Source organism: Equus caballus, chromosome 2 (assembly GCF_041296265.1).
Source record: "Equus caballus isolate H_3958 breed thoroughbred chromosome 2, TB-T2T, whole genome shotgun sequence".
Taxonomy (NCBI): domain Eukaryota; kingdom Metazoa; phylum Chordata; class Mammalia; order Perissodactyla; family Equidae; genus Equus; species Equus caballus.
In genome coordinates, this window is record NC_091685.1 from 114,201,885 (window position 1) to 114,221,809 (window position 19,925).

Genomic DNA, 19,925 nt, shown 5'->3' on the forward strand with positions numbered 1-19,925 from the left:
ATGTTATATACTTCCTCAATCTTATTTTAAGACATATCGATAACTTCATATTAGTTTGTCTTTCACACCAATATCTTCACATGTCTCATGATGGATGTGTGCTACATTACTTTCAGCTGCTTTGGTACTGTTTTATTTCCTGGTTCTGTTTGGGTTTTACAGTGTGTGCTCCCTAGTACTTAAGGATTTGAGCGGAATCTAAACATTTCAGCAAAGAAAGCGGGCAATTCAAATTATACGGTCTTCCTCTCTCACATATATATATATATATATGTATGTATGTTAGTGTGTATTTTATTTGTTATTACTCTTCTAAAAATGCATACGTAAGGTTGAACCTAATCAACACACAGCATTGGGATTTGTGGAACTTGAATTCCGAGTCCACCTCGGTCATTAAAAATGTAGTAGTATGACGTTCCTTGAGTCATTGTCTCTCGGTCTCCTTGACTTAATATTACACGCATATAATAACCCAATTGAACTTTGGAGAATGCCATTTAGAATAATTATCTAATGATTTAAAGCATGTCGAAAAATACAAGCACTTTAGAAATTCAAAGAATGACTAATGAAAAGACTTCATCCAGACACGCTATTTTATCATGGTCGCCAGAAAGGAAGAACCCAACCCTTTTCTCCACCAATAGTGTTTGTACATCATCTTTCATGGCTTTCATCCCTTAAATAAAACCCTGAATCAGTCTATCTTGCACTGTATTTTGATTTTAGATTCCATTTGAAAAACTTATTCAGAAATGGCTCATATTAAAGGAAACAAAGATGAAAACTTCTGTTGTCAGTTACTATTCTGGACTCTCTCAATGAAAAGCCTGGATTGTTTAGATCAGGTGAAAACAAAATTATGAATAAAGACAAGTGAGTTAAAAAGTTTTAAATAAGATTTTGAATTGTTTATTAGTGTTTGATCTGAGATTGAAGTTAAATGCCATAAAAGGAAAATTGCTAAATTGCTATAAAATTATTGCTACCAATGAAGAGTGTAAGTGGCTTTGCCAGTAAGTAGAAATAATAAAACAGCAACATTTATGTTCAGAGGTTTCTGTGGCACATAGAACTTTCTTTTCAGAGGTCTTCTGTTTCTGGTACGGTGGTATCCTCTGTAGGTTCAGTTGTTATCACTATAGGAATATTCTCAGAAACCCATCCCTTAGGAGTCCTGTTAAAGGACCGTCTGCCAGAAAGAGGATTGGCAAAGGCCATGAACCTGGGATCTGTTAGAAGTAGTAGGTCAAAATCTGGAACCTTGAATTTAACCATCTTTGATGCTTTTTCAAAACCTCCAAATGGCGTGGCAACTCTGCAGGAAATGAAAAGAAAAAGAATACGTTAATTAATTTTCAAACATATTTGCCAGAAAATAGAAAACAATTTATGATTTTATGAGCATGTTGTTCTGTTATATGCTTAGTATGGTTTTCAGTTTTTTACCTCTGAGGCAAGCATTTCCATGTAAGGACTGTGCCTTTATGATAAAACAGATAGTGATAACAAGTTGGTGTAAAGTCCCTTTGTATGTAACTCTTAGTTTTGGACTAATCTATTCCCTGTACCCTGAGCTCATCGCAAACATTTCTTGCCTTTGTGCCTTTGCTAACAATGTTTCCTTGCTTCAGGTGTTTCCTCCCTGCCTCCTCTCCACCTGTGTATGTCCTGTGGCCTGTAAGTTCTAACTTCCTCCCACTATCCCAGCTCACACTTCCTTCCTCAACCAAATTCCTGTAGCATTGATTGTCTTGTGTCATTTAGTCTTATGATATGGTACTTCCTATTGTCAGCTTCTCTTTTTAATAATGTGGTTTGGTTTGGGTCACCTGTGTATTATAAACTCGGAGGGCAAGAAGTGTGTCTTTTGCATCTTTCTATCCCTACTTCAGAAACCTCAAAATCCTTCCATCTGTCTTCTGAATAAAGTCTGACTCCTTATCTTGGCATTCAAGGCCCACATAATGTTCTAGCTTGATTTAGCCATTAATTTGGATATTCATTCAGCACATTCAGCTCATTCAGGCATATTTCTAAGCGCTGAGATGTAGCAGTGAACAATGTAGTCAAAGTCTGAGCACTTATATTCTAGTGAAGGAGACAGACAATAAAAAAACATAAACATATAGACGAACATCCAATAGTGATAAAAGCTATGCAGAAAATTAAAGCAGGATAATGTAACAGGGCACACGCAAATGACTAGATAGTCAGGGAACACTTCTCTAAAGAGGGGACATTTAAACTGCCCTCGGAAGGTCAGAAGTTAGCCATGGACAGCACAACTGAAGCACATTAGCATTTCAGGGAGAGGGAGTAGCTAATGCAAAGAATCTAAAGCAGAAATAATGTTGGCATGTTCCAGAAAGGAAAGAAGGCCTGTGCTGCTAGACTAGTAGGTGGGGCAGATCAAAGAAGGAAGAGAACAGAGAGGTAGATTGTGTGGGACTTTGTCCAAGAAAGGATTATGAATTTCATTCTAAGCGTGAAGAGGAACCATTGTCAGGTATAAAGCAAAGGACGTGATATAATCTGATTAAATGTTTATAAAGATCACTCTGGCTGCTGTTGCTGTGCAAACAGCTATAGGGAGACGGGAGTGGAAGGAGGAAAGATACTGCAGTAATTCAAGTGAGAAATGATGGCGGCTTGGGTTTCAGGTGTTCTCCACGAAGATGGAAAGAAGTGGGTGGTCTCAGGATGTGTTTTAAGGGTAGAGGCAACAGGATTTGCTGATAAATTGGATAATAATTGTGAGGGAGATATAAAAATCAAGGATTACTCATAGGTTTAAAGTTTTAAAAACTGGCTGATGAAAGACAGAGAGGAATGTTTGGTGTGTGCTTGGAAAAAATGATTTCGATATCCCAGTGGAAAGGTCAGTCATGCTGGTTTTGCCCTGTTCTCTTTTATACACCTTTGTTCTAGTCAAACTAAGTGTGCTGATTGCTCGCTCTTCTCCTTTAGGCCCACCTGCCTCGTTGCCTTTACTCATAGTCTCGTTTCTCTGCTTGGAGTATGCTGACCCTTGCTACTACATTTCTAAACCCACTTAAAATTCTAAGTACGTTATTTAAGTAACATAATTAACTTTCCTCTTACAGCTCTGCCAAATCTCCCACAGCCAGAAGTAAGTTCTATATCTCTTAAGTGTCCATGGACTCTATTTTTACTTCCCCTGTAACCTTTCCATCTTTTGTTATACCCATGGTATGTCTGCCTTATTTCTTACCAGACTGTACTCCAAAAGGATTGGAATTCTCTCTGATGTATCTGCATAACTCATTATAACATTGTACGTAGAAGATCCTCCTAAACATTTTGACAATGGAATTGGCACAACTATATAGATTCTCCAATATTGTGGAGATTATTTTAAAACCCGGAAAAGATCTGATTTTCTTTGTAGCTCCATGACTCTGTGATCTTTCCTGACTATCCTAACTTCTGTGTGACAATAGTGAGGAACAATGGAGTCTGGTTAGGTAAGGAGAAAGTGACTGATGGACTTTGGGAAGTTGGATGGCTTTGACGGGTAGGATTGAAGCATTATTGAAGTAAAGAATAAACGAAAAGTAAAGGTACAATGTGATAGAGAGTGGGATGCTTGAAACAGAAATTTTGAAGGTAGCATAGGTATTGGTAATGACAAACTTTCAGAAAAGTCAAGAGTGACTGAGATGGGATTGAGAAAACAATCCTTAACAATGAGAGTTTGGGCTGGCCCCATGGCATAGTGGGTAAGCTTGGTGCATTCCACTTCAGCAGCCTGGGTTGGTGAGTTTGGATCCCAGGCACAAACCTATACCACTTGTCAGCCATGCTGTGGTGACCCATATGCTGTGGTGGTGACCCACATACAAAGTGGAGGAAGATTGGCACAGATGTTAGCTCAGGGTAAGTCTTCCTCAACAACAAAAACCACAGGAAAACTGAGACAGTCAAGGACTTGACAGGGCAGAGAGTTCAGAGGATGATTTACATGGATATTATAGTCACCAAAAAGTGATGACAGGAATAATACTGGAGAAGAAGACAGTGAACCAGGTGTTAAAATCTTCAGCAAAGGGAATGTCCACAGAGTGGATAGATGACCTCACCCATGGCTGTAGCAGATGTAACTGTGTCATATAGTGTAGAACCTCATATCTTATTGGCCCATAATTTTCTTGTCTTCTAGCATTTTGCTCCCTTATGAAGAGCAGTGTGTTTTACTTTCTGTTGCATCTATTCTCAAGATGACTGACCTTCTAATATTTCCCCCAAATTGCTCTGGAAGATACGGATAATAACAGATCACTGGTTGGTAGTATCCTGCGTCTAATGTGGGATTTCAGCAATCTTATCATATGGACTTTCATATCCAGAGCCTAAAGCTCTGGAGGTAAGAGAGGTCAAGTTGGAAAAGAACTTTAAGAACTTAGATTACCATTCAGGTGCTTTATGATTAGTAAACTTCAGAAGGCATAGTAATGGTGAAAGCTAATATTTATTGACCGGGTACTGTGCACCAGACACTATTCTAAGTGCTTCTCAGACTCTATTGGTATAGGAATCGCTTTGCTGTCTTGTTAAGTGCAGATGCTAATTTAGTCAGTCTAGAGTGTGTCCTGAGATTCTGCATTTCTAACCAGTTCCCAGATGATGCCAGTGCTGCTGGTCTGAGGACCACACCTTGAGTACCAAGGCTTTACGTTATTGTCTCCCTAAATCCTCACTCATAACAACCTTATCAGCTGGTTCTATTTACATCCCCATTTAATACACGAATCTGAGGCATGGATAAGTTAAATGACTTGCTCAAAGTCTCCCAGCTATAGAGCTGCAGAACCAGGATTTAGACCCAGGCAGAGAGACTCACTGGAGGCCTGCTTTAGTTGTTACCCTATACCACACCACACGAGATAATTCTTAAGGAGAGTTGGGCCTTCTGAGATCACTTTCTAAGTAGAGTAACGTGTTTAGGAATGTCAGCCCACCATGTCTAAGTGATGTCAAAGAAGGCTGCTGTCCCATTCATGATGCAACTAAGTGATTCAATGTCCCACATTTTGTCATTTGCTTTAGTGAAGTGAAGCATCTTTATGACACAAATTTGATTCAGTACTTAAGTAAAACTTTTATTTTTGGATGTGCAAGATGTCCAAGACAATATTTCAGCATTTTAGAGGCTTGCCATTGTGTATCAGTAGTCTGTTCATTTGCTGATTCATTCATTTATCATAGGACAAACTACTGATTACTTATTACGTCTAGAAACTCTGCTATGTGTCAGGAATTCAAAGTCGGAAAGATTGTAGTATGTCTTAACCTCAGTGAAGTCAAAGACAAGTAAAGAGAGAAATACAAGGAAAAAACCAACTCATCACGGAATAAAATAGTTACTCTAAGGAAAGACCGTCCTGAAATGCAGAGGAGCTTATGGTAAAAAGCACCTTAGACTGCCTGGTAGGTCAGGAAACACTTCTTAAGCTTAAAGCCTGGGATCAGGAACAGCTACATAATCTGTAGGGCCCAGTGCAAAATGAAAACTTGGGGGTCCTTGTTAAAAAGTTGTTAATTTCAAAACAGAGACAGCAAAGCATTAAACCAGACACGGCCCTTCTAAGCGTGGGGTCATGCAATTGCACAGGCCGTACATCCGTTCCTGAGCGTTTAAGAATATATAGCTATCCATTGGATACAAGAGGCTGAAATCAAGCATTTCTAGATTTAGGCTGAATCTGGTCAATTAAATCTTGTTTTGATTAATTCCAGAAATGAATTTTACTCATTTATTTATTTCTTTCTGAATTAAATCAGAGAAGAAATGTTCCTCTGCAGCTGAAATCCAATATTTGGGTTTGGCATTTAGTACATTAACTTTTCCCTTTTATCCAGGTCTGTTTTGTTTTCTCCTCCCAATTTGTGGGTCATTTTCTTCTGTAAATGAAAACATTCCCTTCCGTTCCATCACCCGTCTCCTACCTCCTACCACTGATCCAGGGAAAGCCTGCTATTTGAAAAACAGAGTTTTCTTTTCTTTGGCACCATTGAGACTATGTCCTGTTTGTTTGAATTTTTATTGCCCTCAGACACAAAGTAAAGTCCATCAACAGAGATGTTAAGCATTCAAAGTGGGAGACTCCTTGGAAAGTTTTTAAGATCTCTAAAAATTGTTTCAAGTTTTAGTCAAAGCTAGGGAGGCAAAATTTCCACGGAAAGATTTGGAATATTCTACTGAAAGATGCATCTCTATAATTTCCATGGTATAAATTCTTCAAATATAGATCTGACTTAAAAAAACTTTTATACTTTGGCATCTATGTGATGAATAAGCCTTTTTAGGGCCAGCCCCATTGCCGAGTGCCTAAGTTCGTGCCCTCTGCTTCTGCGGCCCAGGGTTTTGCTGGTTCGGATCCTGGGTGTGGACCTAGCACCGCTCATCAGGCTGTGCTGAGGCGGAGTCCCACATGCCACAACCAGAGGCACTCACAACTAGAATCTACAGCTAGTTCTTGGGAGGGATTTGGGGAGAAGAAGAAGAAGAAGAAGAAGAAGAAGACAAGGAGAAGGAGAAAAGATTGGCAACAGGTGTTAGCTCAAGTGCCAGCCTAAGAAAACAAATCCCTTTTTACTTAGATTCACAGTTAATAGACGCTTTCTTGTTTATTTTGATTGATTAGTAATAGGACTGAGTTTGTAAAAATTACTAGTGTTGGACATATAATACAGCCATGATAATTACTGATTGTTCTATAAGGTAAAGAATTATGCAAAATGTTTGCATAGAAATTAAAAGAAATAATTCTTCCAGACAGCTGATGGATATAATATATGTAAAGGTACTTAATCATATAATCATAGAATCTATTTTACAGGTGAAGAAATTAACACCGGGAGAGGTTCAGTGACATACCCAAAGTCATACAGCTTTTTGAAGCAGAGCTGGAAACCTGCTTGCTCCTAGTTTACTTTTCCTCGCATGCTACGTGGGTTTAATATAGTGGTATTTGAATACAGCATAATATTTAAATATATTCAAAATGTGTACAAGAAGACAAAGTTGTGTTAAACTATGGGCCATTTTGAAACTATGACCTGAGAGCCAGTTCTCATCCAGTCATTACCCTTGCTGAATGCTATCAGACTGCACCTTACCCTTATATGCTTTATTAACGGAATCTAATAATTATGTAGAATAATGTGGGGCTACCAAATAATGTTTTACTCTTTGCAAAGGACTTTGGGGATATTTAGAAACTGCTTCTTTCTTTCTTTCTCTCTCTCTGTTGCTCTCATTTGTTTTTGCAAAAACGAAAAAAATATATTAGAATAAAGTCAGTATAATAACATTGAATTATTTAAGAAGCAGATGGGAAAATGATACTTCTGATTACATTTTATTTTTAAAATGTATAAATATAATAGTTGTGTGAGGAACTAAATTTCTGGTCAATTTTTTTCTCGTAATCTTGAGTACTTTGATAAAATAAAATCCTGTTAAATAGCCTATAACAGGAAAGATAACCCAATTTGCACCTGGAGATTATTTTAACCTTTCTTTTAAATTGCTGGAATGTGTTCTGGACAAATTCAAAGAATGACTTTTATCACATTTAATTTTTAAAGGTCCAGATACCTATTGAGATTATTTTGCTTACGTGATTTTTTTAAATAAATTTTATTGAAGTGTAAGATACATTAAAAAAAGTATACGAATAATAAAGTAAAACTTAATGAATGTTATTTATTTTCTAATTATTTGTTGCTGATATATAAAAATATCATTAAGTTTTATGTTGACCTTGTACTCTGTGACCTTGATAAATTTACTTACCAATTCTAATTACAAACCTGTAGCTTCTTTTGAATTTCCTGTGGACATAATCATGTCATTTGTGAATAAGGACACTTCTATTTTTCCTTTCTTCTACTTAGACCTTTTGTTTATTATTATTGTTTCATTGTCTAGCAGAGGTCCACAAACAATTTTTGTCTAAAAATGAGCGTATGTTTTTATTTTAACTTTTACCTTTAAAGAATATTTTCACTGGATATAGAGTTATAGTCTGGTAGTTACTTATTTTGTAATTTTAAAGGTGTTATTCCATTGTCTCCCATAATTCCAGTTGGGAAATCATCCATCTTATTTTTACGAGAATGTGTCTTTTATTCCCTAGCTGTAAGATTTTCATACTGTCTATGGTTGTCAGCAGTTTTACACTCATGTGCCTCTGTGTGGTTTACTTTGTGTTTACCCTTTCTGGGTTGTGTGGTACTTCTTGAACCTGAGGCTTGATGTCTCTTGTCAAATTTGAAAAATTCTTGGTCATTAACTCTTCAGATATTGCTTGTGCCTTCTCTCTCTTATTCCCTCCTGAAATCTGATCACACACATATATTGTCATTGTTAGTACTCTTCCAAGTGTGGCTTCTGCTATTTTCTTGCATTTTGGGGTTTTTTTGGTGAGGAAGTTTGGCCCTGAGCTAACATCTGTGATAATCTTCCTCTGTTTTGTATATGGGACGCCTCCACAGCATGGCTTGGTGAGCGGTGTTTGGATCCGCACCCGGGATCCAAACCCATGAACCCCAGGCCACCAAAGCAGAGTGCACAAACCTAACCACTATGCTGCTGGGCTGGCTTTATTTTCCTTTTTTTGAATCCTTTTTTTCTCTCTATGCTTCAGTTTGAACATTTTCTGAATTAGTTTATGAATTCTCTCTTAAGCTGTGTTTAATCTGCCATGAAATCTATTTATTTAATTTTTAAAAAACATTTCTATCATTAAATATAACACAAGTACAGAGAACCTCAGAAAAATCTACGATAACTTATTATAAAGTGAATCATTTTGTAACCACTACAAATGTTAAGAGCTCCTCCAGAAGCCCCAAACATGTCCCTGCCCAGTCACAACCCTCTCCTGCCCCTAGTTGCAGTCAATATCTTGATGTTTATGTAATATCAATTTATAAAATACTTTAAAACTTTCTTTATATGTTAATAACCCATGTGTGCATCTCTAACTATTATGGTTTAGTTTTGCCTTTTAAATCTTTTTTACACGATTGATTTCCCTTTCATCTCTTCCTTGCATTTTATTTATTGAAGATATGGGATAATTTGTCCTATAGAGTTTCCCACAGATTGAATTTTACCAATTACATTCTCTTGGTATATTTTAACATGTTTCTCTGTTCTTTGTAATTCCTGTAAATTTTATATCGATCCAGTGACTTAATCCTTTAGTTGTTAATTTCAGTTACTGTACTTTTCATTTTTGTAGAATTTCCATTTGACCTTTTTTTAAAAAAACATTTCCAATCTGCTGGAATTCTTCATCTTGTCATTTATTTTCTTGAACATATCTCTCACAATTAAAGTGTCTGATATTTCAATAATTTGATCTTTGTGTCTGTTTCTTTTATTATTTTTCTCTTTACTTTTAGTCATTTGGCCTTGTCTCATAGTATACCTGGTAATTTTTAATTGACTGATGAACACTGTGTAAAAAAATTGTAGAGATAATTTGAGTCTCTGAATGGTGTCATCTCCCTTCCAGAGAAGATTTGCTTTTGTCCATGGCAGACAGTTTGACTTAAAGAAGGTGACCTTTATCGAATCTAGGACTGTGTTGATTGGGACCAACATTTAATTTCATGAAGGCTGGTCTATTCACCTTTACTTCAGAAGTATAACCCTTTATGTTTCCCAACTAAGAGCTTGGAATCTTTGGGCCCCTCCTCCTAGCAGACCCTATTTCCCTATTTTTGGTCTTCCTCAGAATCTTGAGATTGCCAAAAGGTTTGCTCATCTTCTCTACTTCTTCTTAGCTGCTGCCAATGAATCAGCAAAAGCCTCAAGAGGAAAAGTGGTACCACATGTTGGGTTTATATCTCTAAAGTTCCTTTATCTCCAGGATCTTAGCTCTCAAGTTCTTACTTCTTGGTAGCTTTTCAATCATTTTTAAAAATCATTTTTCTAATAACTAGCTTTTCAACATACTTTTGTGAAGTTGTTCTGATATAAACCAGTCTGCCATAGCTAGGAATGGATTTCCATGTCCTACCTATGTGACTTTTTATAGTTTTGTTCATTTAGCAAGCATTTAAGCTGAAGATATGATTACACTGTTTATTGTTGTTAGGTAGGCTTCTAAAGTAATGTATGCAATGGACAATGCCTTAAGCCTAGTGTAGCCAGGTACATATATTTTAATAACAGGAAGGATCTTAAAGCTACCTGCTTGGGATTGTCTATGTGTCACATCATGTTTTGTTTCATCTGTTAATGTTACTTAATTATAATAAAAAAATCTAAGAATAGACTGGAATCTTGATTAACATTAAGTGCTTGTTTTATTTCTATATTGATGTGTATATAAAAAGGAATAACATTTTCTCAAGTAAAGGAGCAGTATTAGCAGGTTAAGTTCTCTCTCTCTCTCAATCTCTCTCTCTCTCACACACACACACACACACACACACACACACACACGCTATATGTTACATTTACAAAAGCCTTGATTTAACACATTTAGCTACATTTCCTAATTACATAGTATTGTGTTCATTGATATAGCACATTCTTGGTATTTATACAATCAATAGGCATCTCTTTATAAGCAACCCAAACCCATCAATGTGTTTGTAGAACTAGAAGCAAGCTGCTCAGTAGGTGTGGGGTACTGAAGCCACAAGATACACTGAAGTCATATGGCATCTCTAAAGGACTAATCTCAAAGACAAGCCTCAAGTGCTCCACTATTTTCCATTTCTCCCTAGTGTTTTACTTTTTTTAAATTTTATACATTCTTACTTTGGAAAAAAGTTATATCCTGGATTAGAATGGGCTTCCAACCTCCTTTCCGTGCCACTCCTCAACTCCTTCCTAAATTCTATGGTATGCCTTATTTATGCAATAGATGCGTTATGCAGTAGATGTAGTACTAATACTACTAGTATTACTAACTATACTGATAGTATTAGATGTAATACTAGTAGAAGTATTACTAATATATTACTAATAATAGGTGTAGTACTAATACTACTAGTATTACTAACTATACTGATAGTATTAGATGTAATACTAGTAGAAGTATTACTAATATATTACTAATAATAGGTGTAGTGCTAATCTATTACTATAGTGGTAGATGAAAACTAAAATGCTAATAGTACAAAAATTCAAAAAGTCCTAAAGAAGATCACTGTTTAAATGCAGGCTTTGTGGCTTTCTTTTGTAAATCCAAGATTACTCCTTAATTTATTAATTTTTTAAATGAATGGTCATTAAGCAGCCCATAAATTGGGTCTAATTTTTGTGAGTGTGAGACAGCATACTGGATTTTACCCCAAAATGAAAATCAAATGATCAAACAATGGATTATGAGACCATTAAAATATGTCTAAAATCCCCATGGAAATTATAAAAAATAGACAAGAAGGAAAAATAAATGTCCATTGTGTAAACTATAATGCAGCTATTATTTAGCAATATTTTTGATAGCATAAAGTTTGGTTTGTACACGTGCTGGAGTTGTGGGCCATTAGTCCCCAAATTACCTTTAATCTGGCTTAAAGCCTATGAAAATATAAATTAGAACCTGGAGCTACACAGTAATTCTCATCATCCTATATATGAATTATTTCTGAAATTCTTGAACAGTGTTGCCATTTGAAGCAACACATAAACTACTATCGACATTTGAATTAGACATTATTATTAAAATGACATTTTTAAATGTGGAAGAGAATCTTGATTTCATAACAGTGATAGTTTCTGAATCATTTCCTTCATTTTTATATTAAAAAAGACCGAGGTTTGGCCTTAGTAATGCAAAAATGAGTCTTTGACTAGGTTCAGGAGTTATCCTATATTGCTATTTTGAGTCTATTCCTTTTTCTTTTTTTTTTTTGGTGAGGAAGATTGGCCCTGAGCTAACATCTGTTGCTAATCTTCCTCTTTTTGCTTGAGGAAGATTGTCCCTGAGCTAACATTTGTACCAGTCTTCCTCTATTTTTGTATGTGGGGATGCCACCACAGCATGGCTTGATGAGCAGCGTATAGGTCCATGCCCAGGATTAGAACCCATGAACCCCGGGCCGCCAAAGTAGAGCACATGTTCTTAACCATATGCCACCAGATCAGCCCCTTGAGTCTATTCTTAAAAGAAAAAAGTGTTTTTCTACCAGAGGATTCCATTTTCTGTACCATGATATAAAAACCCTGGTAATACACACCAACAGTGTCCCCCAGGATAATTGAATTACCTGTTAAAGCTCCTGTAATCAGGCAGTTCCACCTTTCCTTCAGGCTTGAAAAATTTAGGATATAAAGCCTCTAAAAGCTCTGGATCACTGCTGATGGCCTGTTCCCAGGGTGACTGATAGTACTTAGGGACAGCTGTGGTGTTGAATTTTTCAGGAGGAATTTCCTTCAGTGGTCCAGAATATCCTTGGGAAAATATAGCAAGAACAAGTAAACACAGAGTGCCCAAGACTTACTAAACTCCACCTAACATTTTACCATGTTTGATTTTTCACGCAAGGGTGAATGTATGAAGAATGCATCCTTTTTATGATCTCTCAGAAAACAGTAGTCTGAAAGTGTTAGACATTTTTAAACCCCATTAAACTTATGGAATGTTCAAAAGAAACCACTTTTCTTAATGTTTAATTTCACCAAGTCATACAGGTATTTCTTCCTTGACTATCTTAATATATATCTATTCAGCGAAACTATTCATTTAATTTTTAAAAATTATGCCCCTTCCATTAATTTATACTAGGCCTTAGATATCACAATTAATGAAGTGACTGAAAAATATATGTCAGTGTGCACTGTGGTCTGGGCTCTGGGGAAACAGCACTGAAGATAAAAATCTCCCTCTTTGGAGCTCATTCATCAGAGGTGATGTCCAGGTCTTGTCTATCTTAAATTGCTGAGTGGTCTGTAAACTGTTTAAGCTTCAAAATGGTGAAGAAATTTGTTTCCATTGCCTTAGTCAGGCCCTGATCTTCCTGTTCTCTGATGTGTCCATCCCACGACTACTTCGTTCCTGAAGATTCCTTACTTAACTCTTCCACTTGCGGTCTCATCTCCTCAACTTACTCTTCTCACAAGATCTAGAAATTTTCTGTAAGTGCCATTTAAAAATCACACAAATTCCTGGTGTAAACTATAAACCGTTTTCAGATGCATCAGATGACACTCTAAGTCCTCTCTCTCTCTCTACTCTCTCTACTCTCATCTACACTACAGTACTACCTCATTCAGCCTTTGGGTAATTCTCTCTTCCACCATGTCAAAACCCTTTACTGATCATCTGATTACTCTTACTTTTAGGTTTCCCTGATGCTCTTTCTCTTCTCTAAAATGTTTTCTATTTTCTTCGGTCAAATCACGCCTATCCTTTCTTTGCACTAAAGAGTTTATCTCCTCCAACAATTCTTGTTGAGAATTCCACATCTAGGCACTTTGTTCCGGTTTGCGGTCATTGACTTCCTCTGGTTGCCTCCAGTATCTACTGCTTGTCTCTTTTGATAGGCTTCTCTTCTCTGCTTGCCACATAAATCCTGGTGTTACTCAAAGCTCTTTTCTTAGACTATACATTCTGCCCAGAAAATTCCATTTATATTCATGGCTTTAGCTGTGCCCTACATATTGATGATTCCAAGTTTTGCTTTTTGATCTCCAGGCCCTTCTATTCAACCACCTACTATATTTGTCCAAATGAACATTCCCCAGCACCGTTTGTAAACTGTCTAGACCCATATGCAGCCATTTTCTAATACATCCTGCTTCTTTTCGACATTGGTCATCATAGCGGATGTTATCATTCTTCCTTCAGGTGCCCAAGACAGAAGCATTATCCTGAACTCCCCCTCATTCCCACAACAAATTACTAAGTATTACCAGCTATACTTCTTAAGGATTTCTGAAATAGTGGCTCTAAAATTTTATGTTTCTGAATCACCTTGTATACCTATTTAAAATGTTGATAATGGGTTCTTCCCTCCAGAGATTTGGCTTCAGTAAGTCTCAGGTATGGCTTGCAAGTCTTATGCAAGTGATTTGCAAATGGAGCATTGGGAAACGTTTTTCTAGAAAATTCCCTTTCCTCTTCATTTCCATTACTACTGCCCTGGTTCAGGTCTTACCCATCTCTTGCCTGGGCTTTCAAAATGGCCGTCATACTAACAATTTAGCTCTCAACTCCTCTCCCAGGCATCCTCTATACTGCCATCTGAGTGGCCTTTCTGACTGGAAAGCTTGATCATGCTTCTCACTTGCCTTTCTCAGGGTGCTGTAATGGTTCCCTGTGACAACAATCTCAATTGCTCAGCAAACACATGTGGCCCTACCCACCTGTCCAGCCTCATCTCCTGCCATTCTCCTCTCACATTTTAGGCTCCAGAACTTGGATCTACTTGAAGCTTGTTGTGTCCCTTATGCCTCCCTATTTGTTCCATTTCTTCCCTGTGCCTGGAATGCTCTCCCTAATTCTTGTCACCTGCAAATTCCTATTTTAAACCTTAGCTTCAAGTTACCTCTTCTATGTAGCCATTCCTATCTTCCCCAGGAAAGCAGTCACTTTTTTCATGTCTTCCATTTGTATAGTATACATAAGTACCTTATCATAAATAACTACCACATTTTATTTCCTATTCCTTCCCTAAAGTTGATCAGGTGTCAGCCATATAGAAACTGGAAATTTAAAATTTTTATATTTTTAAAAATTCCTTGATATCCCACTATGCTAATATAATTATTTTACTTTTGTATATTTTTCCCAGTTTTTCTTCACCTGTAACCATAATTATCACACAACTGTAATTCAAGTGTACATGTAATTTTGTATTTTATTTCTAACTAACTTTGTTTGAAATAATTTTGAATGTTTCTCTATTATGTTCATACTCATTTCAAAGGTTTCATAATAATCTATTGAATTGGGGGAACATAATTTGTGTAATCTTTTTGCATTTTTGAATATTCCAGTTTTTTCCATTTCTTTTTATAGATAAAATTTAACTTATTTTATATGCTGAACTACTAAGGAGAGAATGTGCATATGTTTAACTCTCAGAAATATTGCAGTTCAATAATGCTACATGTCAATATTTCTTACTTGATTTTTAAATATATATTTTAATATAACTGACAAATTCAAAGGAACTTCATTCCTACAGTGTTATGGCACCATAATACTCTTGTTGATTTATGTTTGAGAAAAGTTGGCTTTTGGATATATAGCAGGTTAATCAATAAAAATTTTGGCTAAATCAGAATAAGCTATAGTTTGCTTCCTGAATTTGTTGTACTTTTCAATTTATCAGCCAAGGAAATATCCATTACTCTTGCTTCATGGCAAACTACCTGACAACCTCTAAAGTTTCCCTTTTCTTAGTCTACATTACACAGACATTTCCTAATATTCAATAATTGGATATTTAGCTTTACATAGCTGTATGAGTTTATACTTTTAAAATAGCTCTTTATACACGTAAATACATATTTGTACATGTATGTATATATACACATAAACACATGTACATATATATATACACACACACAAACACACATGTATATATATATTCCTGGCAGTAGATGAAATGCACATATGATATTAAATTATGTATGCAGAAGGTGAGACTACACATATAATGTAGACTTTTGTCCTGTCTCCCTATGTATGAATTCCTTGAGAGTAGAGATTAATTTTTCTATTCTTTTTGCAATTTCATAGTTTATAATGATGATCATATAATAAAAGTTCTGACTTAGTGATGAAAGTGCAAGATTGATCCAAAATAAGCTTTTCTGTGTCTTCTCTTTCCTATTAAAAAAGCCCAAATTCTCCAAACATTAGAAAGGAAGAGATTGCAGTACGGGAGGTGGAGTTAAAAGAATATACATGTATTCTCTTATGTATGAAGGAGAGCAAAAGTGGACTGGGAAAGGGTTAGCTCTGAGCACTTTATTAGATGTTAGGAACTGTACTCATGTTAACACCCTGGATTCTCACACGGCCCTGTGCAGTGAGATTTGGTTTCCTTATTTCTCAGATTGAGAAAACAGGCTCAAAGAGATGTATTTTCTTTCCCAGCACAGTAGTAAAATGGGCAGGGGTGGAGGGAGCCAGAGGTTTGAACCCAGATCTTCCTGATTCTAAGGCTTACTTTCCCCCACGTGTTTAATGTTGTATATGTAGAATCTGTTACCTGTTTTCCTGCCGCGAGAAAAAGCTGCTTGAGAACTTTATTACAGAGCTTCACTTCTGAATTCTGTGCATTCTAATTGTCTACTTAGTTTCCTTCAATGCTGTTTTATTACATCTATCAATACTTTTTTCTCATTGTGTCCAGAAGAATGTCCTAATAAATCTGAGCTCATCAATGACTGACATTCAACTTACTTTTAAATAAGATTTAATACTATACAGTTGCTTTACTTACATATTTTCAAAAATGCTCTTGCTATTTGAGAAGAATTGTAGAAGTACTTTGCTAAATTTATTGTTTATTTTATAAAAGTATGACATAGGTATTGCTAATTTCAAGATAAAAGTATTTGAAATATAAAAAGTCTACTTTATACACTACTCTTGAGGAAATACTTAAGGATACTCGCTGTAAGTTATTTTGAAAAGGTATTGTCTAAATAGATCAGTGAAAGATTTCATATTTCAAAATCTAGCAATATTTCTAAGTAACATATACTGACTTGGATAAGGATTTGCTTCTCTTTTAAGATAATAAACAAGTATATAGTCTTAAGGGATTGCATTCAAAGTCCTCTAAGGGAGCAGAGAATAATGAAAGCAATCTCCACAAGGTCACTTCACATTAGGTGTCTGGAAATTTGGTACCAGACCTGCATTTAATTCTTCATCAGGCAATATGAGCTTATAGCCATTCATAACCTCAGTTTCTTAATTTCTAAAATGAGGATTATAATAAACATGTCATAGAGAGTTATTGTGAAATTAAAGCAGACAATATATATCATGGCACTTCAGAAATTATACAGTCCAATACAAATAGAATTTCAGTATAATTACAAATGACTTAATTTTTGATATAGCAGATGATTGCCAACAAATATAATGGACCATCTGAAAGAAATAAGACTACTGAAAATGTTTTACATGACTCCTTCAGGTCTAAATCTTTCCATTTATCTTGAACTTACTCACAAAATAGATATATAAGGAGAAAAGTTATATTATTTAGATATCATTTACTAAAGGATTACAATGACTTGAGTCATCTATTTAAGTGCACAGCAGTTTTATTGTCATATTGTCAGGAGATGAGTTACCTGGTGCAATGTTTTCTGGATTGGGGGGACTTCGTGGGTCCGGAGTGTTGGGAGGAGTAAACGGGGCTGGCTGAGAACCACCTTCCAAGTTGCTTCCATCCAGTTTCTCATTTTGCATGGCAATATTGTACTGTATTTGATCAAAAGTAAACTCTGCTGAAAACTCAAAAGTGTTAGATACACCAATAGGAGATATCATAGGTGCAAGGCTCCACTTGCATATTTAGAGTTGAAATACAATGCAACTTCATTGTTTCCTGGGGCCTCAATAATTTACATGGTAATTGGTTGAGCTATTGAATGAGAAATTTTACTGCTATCAATCTAAGATCTGTTTTATGATGAGAATTCACTTAATAATAATTAGTTGAGCCTTACTGTGGTCCAGGCACTGTAGCTAGGACTTTGTATCAATTATTTAATTTTCTTTCACAACATCCCTATAAGGTGAATCTATTTAATTTTTAAGTCTTTACTAACCGAATAATAGAGCATACTGGACAAACATTTGGCTTAGTCATTGTTACATTGCTATTTCCTTTATAGTTGGGATTTGATTAGATTCTTTAATATGTCTTGTTTTAAAATTTAATCTGAAATGTCAACAGCCATGGTGTATAACAAAAAAAGAATTTGTACTTTAAGTTGCAAGGACTCGTAGAAGGAAGAATTTGGGATTTCTAGAAAATAAAATGCTTAAAAGAGATGTTTGTCTTTTAAGTTTTAGGTGAATTTGTTTCACTATTATAATTTAGGGTTTAGTCTATGGCAGTAACATAGCACTTTAAAAATTGTCGATTTACATTTTAACAGAGAAAAATAGACATTGTAATAGGTTATGTCCTCAGAAGACAGCTATGCCTTGTCTCTATAATAAAGCATTGTTTTAATTACATATGGAAAATATGTGTATTTTAAAAAGAAGTCAGTCTGTTTAAGAAGTACATAAAGTCAAATATCTTTTAAGTTTAGAAAGAAAAATTTAGTGAAGAGCACAGCAAACAAAGACCAATTCTAACCTTTTTCTATGTGACACAAGTGGAAAATATTTTTTAATGGTTTTTCATTTCTATATTCATAAGATGATATGGTGAAGTACCATTTTACATTTAACACTTATTTAACTTTATAGAAATGTGAGGATAAAAGACTATTTTGCCCTAAAATCCAAATACTTACCATAATTAAAGGCCATAAATTAAGGGCCTCACCTGATAAAATTAGGAAAGAAATAACATTTATCCTGTTTTCAGGCTTCACCCCCTCCAGCCACTCTCCAGGTGCCTCTTACATTCACTTTGTTCTCTGCAGCATCCTGGGGAAAGTGGCTGTGCAGATGAGTAGGGCATGTTAGCAATGGCGAGCTGACTTGTGGAAAGACACAAGAAGGCATGAAAGGTCAGGCTAATTAGGTGAGTACAAGATTTTGATTCCTGGGCATAAGAGTCTGTATTTTATGCAAGAGGCAATAAGAAACAATTTCTAAAGAGGAGTAATGCTGTGCTCAGGTACATTAGTCTTCACCATTTTGAATTTAGCTGTTATCTTGAGTGTTCAACTTAATTAACTGGATTAGTACTTTTTTTCACTTCTGAACCTACACCACCTCTTAGAAAAGAGGAAAGTTCTTGCTAACATTAATTATAAATAGAAAGCCAATTGAAATAAATATAGGAAGTTTAAATGTATCATTCATAAAGAATTACTTTTTCTAAGTTCCTGAAATGTGTCCATGAAATGAATTTTACCTGAACTTACACATCAGTCTACCCACTTTAATTTAAGACTCGTAATACTGACCTTCTGTGTAGACGTTTTCCTGGGGATTAATAATGAGCAGGAAAATCAGCTCTTTCTAGCTAGTCATTAATTATCAGGAGACACCCAGTACCTCTATTGTCATCGTTAAGTATACACACAAAGCCTTATACAAGTTGGGTAGTGACTTATTTTAATTAAACATGAGCCTTAAATTATACAGCTCTATTGTGTGTGATTCCCTTCAGGCAAAGTTGAAAAGACAAATAAAAATGTGTTTCATTTTATTTCAGTTAAGTTGACCCTAAACAAAATAAGACCAGAGCAGTATCTTACAGGTATTAAACATATAAGTTAAAAACATATGTATAGTGTATACTACGTGATTTCTGTTGAAATATCAATAGAAATAAAAGGGTTTAAAAAAATCTGTTCTATAATTTGTGCCAAATACATAGTAGAAGTTATTTTTTGAACAAAATAAATATATATTCAGAATCCCAGTATGTTTAGTTTGGTCTTATTTCAGAATTTCTCTTTATAGTAGACTTCCGTCTTCCCAGTATTTAAAGATTTATAGGGATTTCAAAGAATTCATAGTTACTAAATACATACGTAGTCTTAACTGTAAAATGTGGATTGTTTGCTTACTATCCTTTTGTAGTAATTTAAAGAAGAGAATTTTAATTATGAATCATTCTTCTATTTTATTTTTCCTTAATGCTTATTTTCCTCATCTATTTCCATTTTTGCCTTTTTGTGTAAGAAGTTCAGCAGTTCACGAACTAGGGCTTCAAAATTGGCTTGTGTAGTAAGCAACATATCTTCCTTTCTTTTTAAAAACACACAT

At 35.4% G+C, this 19,925-nt stretch overlaps 1 protein-coding gene across 1 annotated transcript in view; it reads right to left on the reverse strand.

The window, feature by feature from the left end:
* Positions 1 to 884: 884 nt before the first annotated feature.
* Positions 885 to 19,925, reverse strand: part of MYOZ2 (myozenin 2) — a 38,467-nt gene continuing 19,426 nt past the window's right edge. The window contains exons 4-6 of the mRNA XM_001503234.7: positions 17,318 to 17,447; positions 12,265 to 12,448; positions 885 to 1,321 (exon numbers count right to left, since the gene is read on the reverse strand). Of these exons, the coding sequence (XP_001503284.1) occupies positions 1,087 to 1,321; positions 12,265 to 12,448; positions 17,318 to 17,447 (549 nt within the window). The 3' untranslated portion in view covers positions 885 to 1,086. The remainder of the gene's footprint in view (positions 1,322 to 12,264; positions 12,449 to 17,317; positions 17,448 to 19,925) is intronic.